Genomic DNA, 12,572 nt, shown 5'->3' with positions numbered 1-12,572 from the left:
TACGATGGGGGCGGATGCAGTACCGGGGTGGGAAGAGTTGGATTGGGAGGAGAGAAGTGTGGAAAGTAGGCAGACCTCTGGATAAGTTTCCCCTTACATCGTCCGCAGCCACGGAGAGCCCAGATCACTGCAGTTTTCTTCACTTTATTCGGTGGATTTGTTTGTTTACCTGGTGTCAGTTCCTTGCTCCTGGGCGGGCGAGCTCCCAGCTCCGCAGGAAATAGGGAGCGGTGCCTGCTGGTACAGAGGCAAACAGGGAGAACTGCCCTGCACCTTGTTCCGGCAGTGGGACTTGAATTCTGCGAGGCATTCCCCTAGCACTGCACTTGTAAATATTTCTGCTCAGCCCTGGCAGGGCAGTCACCTTTCTAGCTGATGTGCTCACTATTGCTAAACACAGGAGCATTTGTTGCTTCCTCTTTCACACTGATGTCTGACTGTGCTTAATGTGACTCAGCCTATATTTCATTTGGTAAAAAGTGAGGCAGAGAGGGAGGAAGGCTTCAAAGCTACATTAGTTCAAGTATCACCGAGATCTCTACTGTAGCCTTTAAAAGGCTCGTATGTAAGGCCACTGAATGAGCATGCTGGATCTAGTAATGTGTGTAGAGAAGTACTTAGGGATGAACATAACTAGAAGAAATCAAAGTTCCTAATGATTGAAACCCTCAGTCAGCACTACTCTGTGAGAGAACTCTGTGGTATCTGCACTCATCTGCTGGTCTGTATTTTCTGAACCAGCTCTAGAGTGACAGTCTGCTGTAGCTGAAAGCAGACAACCTGTTCCCACTGCTCACATAGCCTTTTTCAAAGGAGACTACTGCAAATACTAGAAGGTCAAAAAATGGAAAATGTCATAGCCACAGATGGATTTGAAAAGTATTGGAGATTAAAATGAAGGCCTCTCAATGCACAGCAGCTTCCTGTGGAGAAAGAAGTGTGCAGGGGAGCAGGCATGCTACTGCACCTGGTGAACTAGCCTGCTCTTTTCCTTCAGGCTAGCGAGAGCCAGGCAATGAGGTACTTGCATACCTTATTGTAGAGGAAAAATTCTATCCGGATTCATATTTTCTGGTGGAAGGCTGTTGGAAAGTGATGCTCAGCTGAACAGAAGTGACTGGGAGAGACACTGGGATAAAGTCAAGGGACAGTTCCATTGCTGGCTTGTTGGGTACATGACATCTAAGTATGGTGAGATGCTAATGCAATTTCTTTGGTCTAGAGAAACTCAGATGCAAGCTGCACATACCGACACGTAGCACAGGAATTGAGGAATGCAAAGATACTAGAATAAAGAAGTTTTTATTACCCTGAGTTTTGCCACTCAAAATTCAGAGAAGTCTAGCTCCATGGGTGACAATATCCAGCTGGGTGTCAGCTGAGTCCACACAGATAGAAAAAGTCTTCCTCTAATCAGTGATAAGTAAGAGTATAACAACAAGAATTGGACTGTTCTTTCTAGTTTTGTTTTTAATGACTTATTTTTTACTGGCCCCATTAGTCTTGGCATTGCCCAGCATTTTGGGTTTGTTCAGTGATGGCATCCTTAATGTGTACTGCAATACTTTCTTATATCTCACACTTGGTTCCAAGGTAAAGCTTTAACAGACCTGTAGTTCACTCCTCCCTCTTTCAAAGTAAACTTTGTCCCCCTTCTCTTTTATCTGCATTTTCCTTTTGCACTGTTTGTTCAGAGCACTCTAGGAGCTGGGAGGCTGCAGCCATGCTCCCTTCCCAGGCTGTCCTGATCGCTGTGGTCTTTGCACTCGCGGCCCTTCAGGCCCTTGCCTCCGACACCTTCATGGCAGCCGTCTACGAGCACGCCGTCATCCTGCCACATCCCACCAAGGAGCCCGTTTCTCCCAGCGATGCCTTGGCCCTGATGAACAGAAATATGGATGTCTTGGAAGGGGCCATCAAGGAAGCTGCCCAGCAGGTACGAGGGCTACCATGAGGGTTGTCCATCAGTGTTTTCTGCTCCTGCTGACCCTCCTGGTTGTCTGTTGATGGGTGACCTTTAAATGGAGCCTGTTGTGACAGGGTGCCCACATCATTGTGACTCCTGAAGACGGCATCTATGGCTGGCGATTCACAAGAGAATCCATCTACCCCTACCTGGAGGATATCCCTGATCCGGTGGTGAATTGGATTCCCTGCACTGACCCCTCAAGGTGATTCCTTCTGCAGTGGTTTAGGTGGTTTCAACCTGTTATCTCATGGAGTCTTGAGCAACTCACATTAAATTACTAAGAAGTGCTAACAACTCTGATAAAGGTTTCAATTAAAATTGAGTATGAAGGTAGTTAAATGATTAAATATATAGCATGTCCATGACTAATTGATGAGGGAAACATGATTTTTTTTTTTTTAATTAAGCACTTCAAGGTGAAATTCAAGCAACATACAGAATTTGGGTTACTAAAAGTTAAGCAGATGTCTTTTTTTGATGCCAGAATATCCTACTTCTCATTCTGCTTTCAATTTTTCCACACTATTTTGAATAGAACTGACTCTAAATTATTAACAGCAGTATTTCTTTGATTTTTTTGGTTTGTTTGTCTGTTGCAAATGACATGTTGAAACAAAAGCACACAAACCATTTTTGTATACATGAAGTAATCTCTGAACAAAAGGTGATGAAGTCAGTAAATAAAGTCCAAACTTCTAAATTATAAAAACCCAGGAACTTTTAATCTTGATTTTCCACAATTCAGGTAAGATAAAATCTGAATTGCTAGAGTCTCTGTGCTGTAGAACATGATCTGTCATTCAAGCAGCATATTCCAGCAGTGACCAACTAAGCAGTAGCTGAGCACTGGACTTTAGACTCCTATAGCTTGCAATACGTGTTCAGCTATGGAATTACAGCTGTGGTCTGCCCTTTTCACCACAGCTTTCTGCACCTGCTTGATGAGGAGCAGGTTATTGTATCTGTGAGGATATAATAACTCAGTGCTTCCAAGAAGAAGAGTCACAGTTGCACAAGATGTGCAACTTTTTGCTAAGATGTAAAGTAGCTAAAGTATACAGTCTTTCATTGAAGGTAGAGTAGGGGGGGTGGCAGTGTGTCTAAGCAGGTCTTTTTTCTAGTGCACCACACAGGTTTAGCAGAGGTGATCCGAGTGCCTCCTCACTGTTCCAAATCAGAGGTTTCACTAACGGCTTTTGGGAATATAACCCTTGCCATCAGTGTCTGGCATGCCTTATTCCTGGTGCTGTGTGTGTGTATCTTGCATGGAGGTCGTCCTTTTTGGACCATGCACACCTTGCACAGCCGTAGGTATTTCCACATTACAAAGGGGAAAGAATGGCTGCTCTCTGTATGGGCTGGTATGGATGCTTCAGAGGTGCTGCCGGTTTCTGGCACATGGACCCTGTCATATCTCAAAATTAATAACCCACTGCTCTTCATGCCATGGTTACAGGTCTGCGTTCTCCTGTCTATGGGAGGAAATGAATTGCTGAATTGCCTTAACCATGTCATCTGCATTATCCCACAGCTCAACCCTGATTAGTGTACTAATGGCCCAGAGCTGCAGTCCTCAGGTGCCAGTATGCCTGATGCTAAAATATTTTGCTTATGTGACACCAAGCTAGTGTCTTCCTCTGCCCAAAGATTGCTCTCCTGCCCTTTCCCAGCCTGAGGATTACCTGTTTACTGCACAGCATGTTCCAGGTGCTGAAGGGGACTGGCAGGCATGTCCCTGAAGAAGCCAATGGGAGGTCTCCAGGGCCTACCCCAAGGTGCAAGCAGCAATCTGAGGAAGCACTGCAGCAACTCTGTGTATCTGCCTACTGTGCCATGGCTGCAGGGTTGTAGATGCTGCTGGTGTGACGTCAAGTACTCTGGAAATGGACACCACTGACAGCACAGGTTTTGTTTACTTTGTTTTTGTCCTTCCCTAAAATGCAATAGATTTGGTCCAGCACCAGTGCAGGAACGACTCAGCTGCATGGCCAGAAATAACTCCATCTATGTGGTTGCAAATATCGGGGACAAGAAGCCGTGTGCCTCCAGCGATCCCAACTGCCCCAGGGACGGTCGCTACCAGTACAATACTGATGTCGTCTTTGACGCACAGGGCAAACTGGTGGCTCGGTACCATAAGGTAAAGTGGTCTCAGAGAGACAGAAATTAATTTTCCACTACTTCGAATATGTCTCAGTTTGGGAAGAGAATTAGATGCCAGTCATTGACCACTGGCAGAGATTTGTTTTTCTTTATAATTTTCTTTATAATTTAAATTTTCTTTAAAAATTTATAATTAAAAGAATATCTCTCTTGCTATGAAGCATCAATGCCAAATTTGCATTTGCTGTCATGTTTCTCAAAACAGACTGGAATGAAAAATGATTGTTCTGGTGCAATTTAGTGGCATATGGTTTTGGTTGACTTCCTCAGTTCATTAGCTCGTTACTACTGCAAATTCTGCTTCTTGAGCAGCTTCAGTTTTCAGTGCCAGCTTTTCACCAGACTACCACTCCATGTTCCTGGATTTCAATGTTCTTGTCTATTTCATGGTAGATGAGCAGTCTGATTTTAGAGAGGCAGAACCTTTTATTCTGATGCTGTTTTGGCACAATTTTTGTACAATGGGAATTATTTGGACAAAATGATGGACCTAAGATGGGTGTAAAAAGAGATAAGGATATTGAAACATTTGCATCAAATGGAAGTTCCTCTTTCTGTATTATGTGCCTACCTTCAAGTTCCATCAAAGCTGTCTATGAATCGTGTGCCAGATATCATGCCAATGTGGGTAGAGTGAAGTCAGTTTATTTAATGCATTTTGGGCCCAGTATTTCATCTGGTTGTTTAGAGACAATGCCAAAGTATCTATTTGTGAGCAAACTGGGTGAGTGAAACACTGATAATACAAATCTGTTCCCCAGCCTGCTATGGCCCACGTGCTGAATTACAAGTTAAGTAAACTTGAACTTCTTTTCTGGTGTGGTGTCCATATTTACTTTCAGACCACCTGGACTTTTATAAAGGACTCTTAATAAATATGTATGTGAAGGTAGAAGGAAAATGTTGGAAAGCTGAAACGTCACAAACTTCAGTTTTTCTGTTGGCTGAGATCATCTGCCTTTCCTCCATCAGCACAGCCTTTGTTTTCTACTCTGCAGTATCCCAAATACTGTCCTGTGCTTCCTGCTGGTTCTCTGTACTTTCAGTGCTGCTGGGCACCTCCACACCAAAGTCACCGATTTTGTCTCTTGGCACCAGATCCCCCACACTTCTGTTACATTACTATTTCTCTTCTGGTTGCATTTGGGTCGCCAGAAATATTAACTAGGTGGAGGGAGTGGAGAGATTATTCTTATGCAGATGACACCAACAGACCTGAAGGCAGCTGGCTGCTTTCCTAGCTAGATGCCAGGGCAATATGTAATATGTGTTCCATATTTTGGATACAATGAAAATATAACGTTAGTCAGATTTCCTACCTGTGAGGGTTTCCAACACAAGTCAAACATTTTCTTTAGTCATTCTGATCAGTTTTAGGGAATAACTCCAAGACACGTTGTCAGTAAGTGCCTCTAACTGGTTTCTCTATTTTCCTTCCCCTACAGTATAATCTCTTTCTAGGAGAAGATCAGTTTAATTATCCAAAAGAGCCAGAAGCTGTCACCTTTGAGACTCCTTTTGGAAAGTTTGGCATTTTCACTTGCTTTGACATCCTTTTCTATGAGCCTGCCGTGGTCCTGGTGAGCAAGATGCAGGTGGACACCGTGCTCTTCCCAACAGCTTGGATGAATGTCCTGCCCTTTCTGACTGCAATTGAGTTTCACTCTGCCTGGGCTATGGGCATGCGTGTCAATGTCTTAGCTGCCAATACTCACAACACTAGCATAGAAATGACAGGTAACTTAATTTTCACTCTGTGCAAGAATCTTTATAACCACAAATATCTTATTCCCTGTTCTACAAAGTGATTTTGCAGAGGAATATAATGTATTTCTTTGGAAGGTGAAGAGTCTAGTCACCAAATTTCAAAGCTGATGGATCCTGTTCCTATTGGTTTCATAAAGGCATAACAAAACTTGTAGTGTTTTATTTTCCCTCGTTTCTTAGGACTGTCTTTTCCTTTAATGGCTCTAAATAAGTAGTAGGTCACTGCCCTTATACCTGAACAGAAATTTTTGTGGTTTTTAAGGCTCTTTCCCTCTGCACTTCTAAGTCTACGATTGAATGCCAAACTGCAAATATACTCATAAAGCATATATGTGGCTCCATTTATTCTGCCAAGTTAGATATTTATAGCTGTATTTAACACTGTTACAGAAAACCATTAAAACACATGTTCAGGCCTGTTGTAGTAACACTGCTAAGAAGTCCACATCTTCATTTTAGAATGTAGCATTGATTTTTTTTAGACCTCAGCTTATGGAATAATATATTTCAGTTACACCAGTATCTTCACTTTTCATTTGAAATGCCTGACAGGCTTCTGCAGTGATGGGTATGACAGACCTTTGATTTCCATCTGTTGCTTGGTGCTGGTCAGATGTGAATCACCCATGAGGGGAGGAATTCTCAGCCAGTGTAAAGGGGGCTGGACAATTACTGTCTCCTTCTGTTCATGGATAGGCCTGTGATACTTGCCTGTTTTGGATTGTCTCAAGCAGTAGCTGGTCCTTTCGCATAAATCAGCCAAGAAAAAAGGAATTATCAGCTCTATTGCATACAGGAGAAAAGAGAACTGAGGAGGCCATAAATGTAATCATAACATAACATAAAGAAACAAACATCGTCTGCCTCTGGCTACACTGAGCAGACCTTATTTAAGGGAAAAAATGCTATTCTTTACCAAAGCATGAGCTCTATGTACTGAGTATCTAATGGTCACCTTTGATGAGACTAAAATAACGGTAATCAGTGTAGAATAGTGGATAAGCTATCAGCAGAGACAATTAGAAGGATAACATGATTTTTTAAATTCTTCTTGGACTGACTATTGTGCTCTCCACAGGGAGTGGCATTTATGCACCAGCTGGAGCCAGAACATACTCCTACAACATGAAAACTGAAGATGGTCACCTCCTCATTGCTGAACTAGATGCACACCCTCGTCTTTCTCCTGCCTCCCCGCCTGCTGTCAGCTGGAACTCATATGCTTTGAGTGTTGAAAGATTCTCACAGAATGACCATGAATTCACAGGAATCATCTTTGAAGACCTCTTTACTTTCACAGAGCTCACTAAGCCTGGGGGGAATCTCACTGTCTGCCAAAAAAACCTCTGCTGTCACTTGAGCTACAAGATGGAAGAGAAAAGAGATGATGAAGTTTATGTGCTGGGTGCTTTTGATGGCCTTCATGTTATTGAAGGACAGTACTATCTGCAGGTAATTCTTTGGAGGGAGTTATTTACTTTAGGAAGCTTATTTACAGGGACAAACCTTCATCTCTGTGGTGGAAAAAGAGAAGACAATGTCTCTCTTCTATGCCGGAGTCCTAGTGCACCTTTTGTTAGCAATAGAAAGAAGTTGCTAAAACTTCCAAGCCTATTTGCCTTCAAATCCAACAAATGCAGTAGAGAGATCTCTAAACCTCTTTTAAATGTCCAGAGTGCACTCACTGTTTTAAGGGGTGTGCAATATTGGCTAAATTTAGGTTCTCTTCTGTGAATATCTGCAGTAAGTGTTCTGAATCTCCTCTGTATCACAGAATCACAGAATAGTTAGGATTGAAAGGGACATCTGAAGATCATATAGTCCAATCGCCCTGCCAAGGCAAGATCACCTAGAGCAGATTACAAAGAAACACATCTGGTTGGCTTTTGAGTGTCTCCAGAGAGGGAGAACCCAAGACCTCCCTCTGGGCAGCCTGTTCCGATGCTCTGCCACCCTAAATGTAAAAAAGTTCTTCCTCGTGTTGAGGTGAAACTTCTTGTGTTTTTATCACCATTGCTCCTCATCCTGTCACTGGGCACCACCACTGAAAAGAACTTGGTACCATCTTCTTGGCACACACCTTTGAGATATTTGTATGTATTGATGAGACCCCTCTCAGTCATCTCTAGACTTAACAGGCCCTGCTCCCGCAGTCTCTCCTCATAAGAGAGATGCTCCAGACTCTTCATCATCTTTGTGGCCTCAGCTGGGCACTCTCCAGTAGCTCCTTTTCTTACTTGTGCTGAGGAGCCTGGGCACAGTACTCCAGATGTGGTCTCACTGTATTTTCATCAAAGAGTTGCTGTTAAAAATCAGTTGATCATTGCTATCTTTATGAGATGCTCTGATAACCTAGGGTCACAGAGATGTTAATTTTTTTTGTCATTATCCAAATAATAGCAATGAAGCTTATTTAAATGGCTTATGACTTTTAGTGGAAATATTCTCTCTTCCTCTCTCTTAATCAAATATTTGGAGAGTGAGTTACATACTAGTTGAATTTTCTTAAAGCCAGATTTGAAAACACCCTTTGCCTTCATAATTAAGTTACTGTGCCAGCAGATTATACTTTTTTAATTATTTCTGTCTGTCAGCATCAGCATTTTGTACCAGCTAGTACAGACCTCGGGATATGAGGGGTGGTGTTACCCAGCAAACAGCTCATCCAATACTAGGAAGATAGCTTGAATAAATGCAGTTCTTGGTGAGCTTGGTTGTAAAATTTATTTCAGTGGTTTTGGAAGTTGCCACATAGTCTCTGCCAGTATTAAAAGTTCTAGAGAATATAGGAATTTCTACTCTTCCTTTCTCCCCTCAATATTTTTTCATTTTCTCAGAACATATTCCTTATTTCTCTGCTTATTTGCATTTCAACACAAAACCATATTTGCTGATGAATAATCCTTTTTTTTTTGTAAACATGTTTCTATCCCCCAATACCAGACATGTAGAAAAACTCCATCACCTATCAGCAAAACCAGACAACATGCTTCAAATCATTCCTGAATGAGAGGAGTGCTAGCTCTATTTCTTATTTCCTTATGAAGACCATAAACATTTATCAGCTGGATAATTAACTCTCATGACAAAACGGAAACAACATTGTGATTACTACTTTATGTGCTGCAATACTAAGACAAAACTGTAACAAAATATGCTAACATCATCTCCTTGGCGTATATTAACTAGGATTTGGACAGGGAACAGCAAATTCAGAATTCCTATGGACTACCAGGCCATCTAATGAAGTACCATTAGCAACATATACAATTAGCAGTTAGAGGACCTGGATGTACACTTGTACAATGTACCTATTTGGCAGACTTTGTTTCCTTTGCCTAAAATTTCCATGCACAAACACATCTTCTAAGACATGTGGGCAAGAAACCTTCAAATTAGACAACTGGCAATTGAAAGAATTAGTGGAAAGGACAGGAACAAGCTTCAGATATGAAATAAGGAGCTTTGGCTGCACTTACATAAAACACAATTTATTTACAAAATTATAAGACTAAGGCAATGCAGGTCTGGAATACACCCAATCAGATCAAGGGATAAAAAAATAAGCAACAACTGAAATGGAGTCGCCCAAGAATTATGAAAAGATCCTGTGACTCTGACCTTCTCTGACACAGATTAGCTTTGATGACACAAGGCTTCCCTGCCAGTGTTAACATCTTGCTAAATACATTGTCTCCTCCTCCCCACAGATCTGCAGCCTGCTCAAGTGCCCCAGCACAAACCTGAGCACATGTGGGCAGCCCGAGGAGATGGCTCAGACCAAGTTTGAGATGTTCTCCCTCAGCGGCACGTTTGGCACCAGCTATGTCTTCCCAGAAGTGTTGTACAGCGGGGTGCAGCTGGCCCCTGGGGAGTTTGAGGTAACGGGACACCCTGGTGTTTTGTCAGACATCAGTGGTCAAAAAGCAAGAGCAACTTAGTTGTTACCAGAGTCCTCAGTCCTCTGCCTTAAGTTCAAGGCAGCTTTATTTCTGCCTGTTTTTCCTGGTTGTATTCATACAGTAAGTCCACCTTGCCAGGCCTCTTCTGCCCTGTTCCCCCAAAACCTCTAGAACAAGATCTCCCTCAAGACAGAAATGTAGTTTTTCTCAGACTTCCTGCTAGCTCCAGTTGAGATTGGAGCTCTCTCAACTAGATCAGCATTACTCAGTATATGATTTTGAGTTTACCATAAAATAGCACTGCTTTGATGCTGCTCCTGCTTATCTTTCTTTTTCATAACCAGGTGCTAGCTGATGGACGTCTGATAAATCGGAATACTACATCAAAGCCAGTTTTGACGGTAACACTCTATGGGAGGTGGTATGAAAAGGACCCTCCACGCACAGATCAAGCTTCAGCATGATTTCAATGTAGATCCTTCAAGCTTCCATCTGCTTGTTTCTGTAACACTAATTAATCACAAATAATGGTAATTAGTACTAATCTTCATAATTAAAATGGCATTCTGTTTTTCAAGTTGCCTTACCTAACGGCATAGTTACTGCACTTTGATTATTGACTTGATTTTGCAGCAAACATCAGTATGCTGCTGGACTGTTGTGGATGTGTTTTTATATGATAGCTTTGGTTGGCATAGGCTTGGCCTTAACACTGGGAACAATAGAAAATAAATTCCTCTGACTTTAGTGGTGTACAATTCAGTAGGGTTGTGCCCCAGTAGAAAACAGTTTTTAATTATTTGAAATGTTTGTTGGTGTATTAGCAGCCATTTTCACAACACCGTTCCCACCCCATTCCTGAACAGGTGCTTTTGGAAACAAGAGATTACCAGAACCTTTGCAAATTCTAATTTCCTTTGAAAAGGAACACAAGTCTTGAAAATGTGTTCCTTCAAAAACAAGTAATTCAGCTCTACACACAGCAATGTGTTATCATACCATGATATGTACTTCATGGGAGAGGAGTCTGCTTTAATCTTTCTGGCCACATTTTTAGGATGTGGAAAATCTCCCTAGCACAGAATTGTTGATAACTCTTTGTGTCACAAATGCTCAGTACAAGCAATTTCTCAGGAGCATGTCTGTGTTTCCATGGAACGGTTGCTGCTACCAGGGCAAGGGAGAGCCGGGACTGTGTCAGCAGGTGTTGGGTAAGGGGAGTGAACAGCTGGAGCAGGTGGGACACGCTGGCACATGTGAGAAAGTGGGCCCTGCGGACTGTACTTCTCAGGCAAGTGGACTGGATTACTTTGTGTTTCCCAACCAAGAGTTCTATGTGTGTCTAATTCTGTTGTTTGTTCTGCAGGTTTGTTTTGAAGTACAAACATTGTTTACACTTAATCTGACCAACATCATTAAAAAAATACAGACTCACAGGAGGCAAAACACATTGGTGTTTTTGACAAGGAAATGTCTTAAAAATAAGATTGTAGTCCGTGAAAGTATCAAACTGAAGCCCTCTACAAATCACATAGTAGAAGAAATGGGAAACATTCTACTGTTCGGAGAGGAAATGCACTGTATCTTTAAATTTCTACCTACGCCCTAGTAAAAGCTGTCCTGTTACGGCACAAGTAACATAACGATGTGCTGTTGCAAGAAGTGAGCGCCTTCCGACTTCCTGACTCCCGCTCACATGTACTCAGTGCTCGGCAGTGATTGCGTGGCTGCCCGAGCGACCTTTCACACAGCCTTCTCCCGGCAAGGTTAACCCTTGGAATGCGCAGTAGTCTTCCTCAGCTCTCCACTCGCTAAGCACGAGAAAAGAAAGAAGCCGGAGCACAGTCTGACGACAGACTCCCTCTACAGCTAAGCTGATTTAAGAAAAATTAGCACCGAATTGCATCCTGCTTCCCAAAGTAAATCTTCAGGTAGCCCCCACCATCAGGCGGCAGCTACGATGGGGGCGGATGCAGTACCGGGGTGGGAAGAGTTGGATTGGGAGGAGAGAAGTGTGGAAAGTAGGCAGACCTCTGGATAAGTTTCCCCTTACATCGTCCGCAGCCACGGAGAGCCCAGATCACTGCAGTTTTCTTCACTTTATTCGGTGGATTTGTTTGTTTACCTGGTGTCAGTTCCTTGCTCCTGGGCGGGCGAGCTCCCAGCTCCGCAGGAAATAGGGAGCGGTGCCTGCTGGTACAGAGGCAAACAGGGAGAACTGCCCTGCACCTTGTTCCGGCAGTGGGACTTGAATTCTGCGAGGCATTCCCCTAGCACTGCACTTGTAAATATTTCTGCTCAGCCCTGGCAGGGCAGTCACCTTTCTAGCTGATGTGCTCACTATTGCTAAACGAAGGAGCATTTGTTGCTTCCTCTTTCACACTGATGTCTGACTGTGCTTAATGTGACTCAGCCTATATTTCATTTGGTAAAAAGTGAGGCGGAGAGGGAGGAAGGCTTCAAAGCTACATTAGTTCAAGTATCACCGAGATCTCTACTGTAGCCTTTAAAAGGCTCGTATTTAAGGCCACTGAATGAGCATGCTGGATCTAGTAATGTGTGTAGAGAAGTACTTAGGGATGAACATAACTAGAAGAAATCAAAGTTCCTAATGATTGAAACCCTCAGTCAGCACTACTCTGTGAGAGAACTCTGTGGTATCTGCACTCATCTGCTGGTCTGTATTTTCTGAACCAGCTCTAGAGTGACAGTCTGCTGTAGCTGAAAGCAGGCAACCTGTTCCCACTGCTCACATAGCCTTTTTCAAAGGA

At 42.9% G+C, this 12,572-nt stretch overlaps 1 protein-coding gene across 1 annotated transcript; it reads left to right on the top strand.

Moving 5' to 3' along the window:
* The first annotated feature begins 1,694 nt into the window (after nucleotides 1–1,694).
* On the top strand, nucleotides 1,695–10,699 carry LOC137470808 (pantetheinase-like). The gene is made up of 7 exons (XM_068184505.1): nucleotides 1,695–1,936; nucleotides 2,041–2,171; nucleotides 3,917–4,109; nucleotides 5,578–5,869; nucleotides 6,978–7,351; nucleotides 9,610–9,780; nucleotides 10,146–10,699. Exons 1-7 carry the CDS (start codon nucleotides 1,724–1,726, stop codon nucleotides 10,263–10,265), a joined length of 1,494 nt encoding a protein of 497 aa, XP_068040606.1. The 5' UTR covers nucleotides 1,695–1,723; the 3' UTR covers nucleotides 10,266–10,699.
* Nucleotides 10,700–12,572: the final 1,873 nt, after the last annotated feature.

The sequence above is a fragment of the Anomalospiza imberbis genome, chromosome 3, assembly GCF_031753505.1.
Source record: "Anomalospiza imberbis isolate Cuckoo-Finch-1a 21T00152 chromosome 3, ASM3175350v1, whole genome shotgun sequence".
Lineage (NCBI taxonomy): Eukaryota > Metazoa > Chordata > Aves > Passeriformes > Viduidae > Anomalospiza > Anomalospiza imberbis.
The sequence above is the reverse complement of the archived record's forward strand: the minus strand, read 5'-3'. Positions and strand labels throughout refer to the sequence as shown.

What these genes read in the sequence shown, in the direction of transcription:
- LOC137470808 (XM_068184505.1), top strand. Translation starts at nt 1,724, where the DNA reads ATGCTCCCTTCCCAGGCTGTCCTGATCGCTGTGGTCTTTGCACTCGCG. An exon ending in AAGGACAGTACTATCTGCAG is followed by an intron (nt 7,352 to 9,609) that starts GTAATTCTTTGG and finishes TCCTCCCCACAG; the next exon opens with ATCTGCAGCCTGCTCAAGTG. An exon ending in TGGCCCCTGGGGAGTTTGAG is followed by an intron (nt 9,781 to 10,145) that starts GTAACGGGACAC and finishes TTTCATAACCAG; the next exon opens with GTGCTAGCTGATGGACGTCT.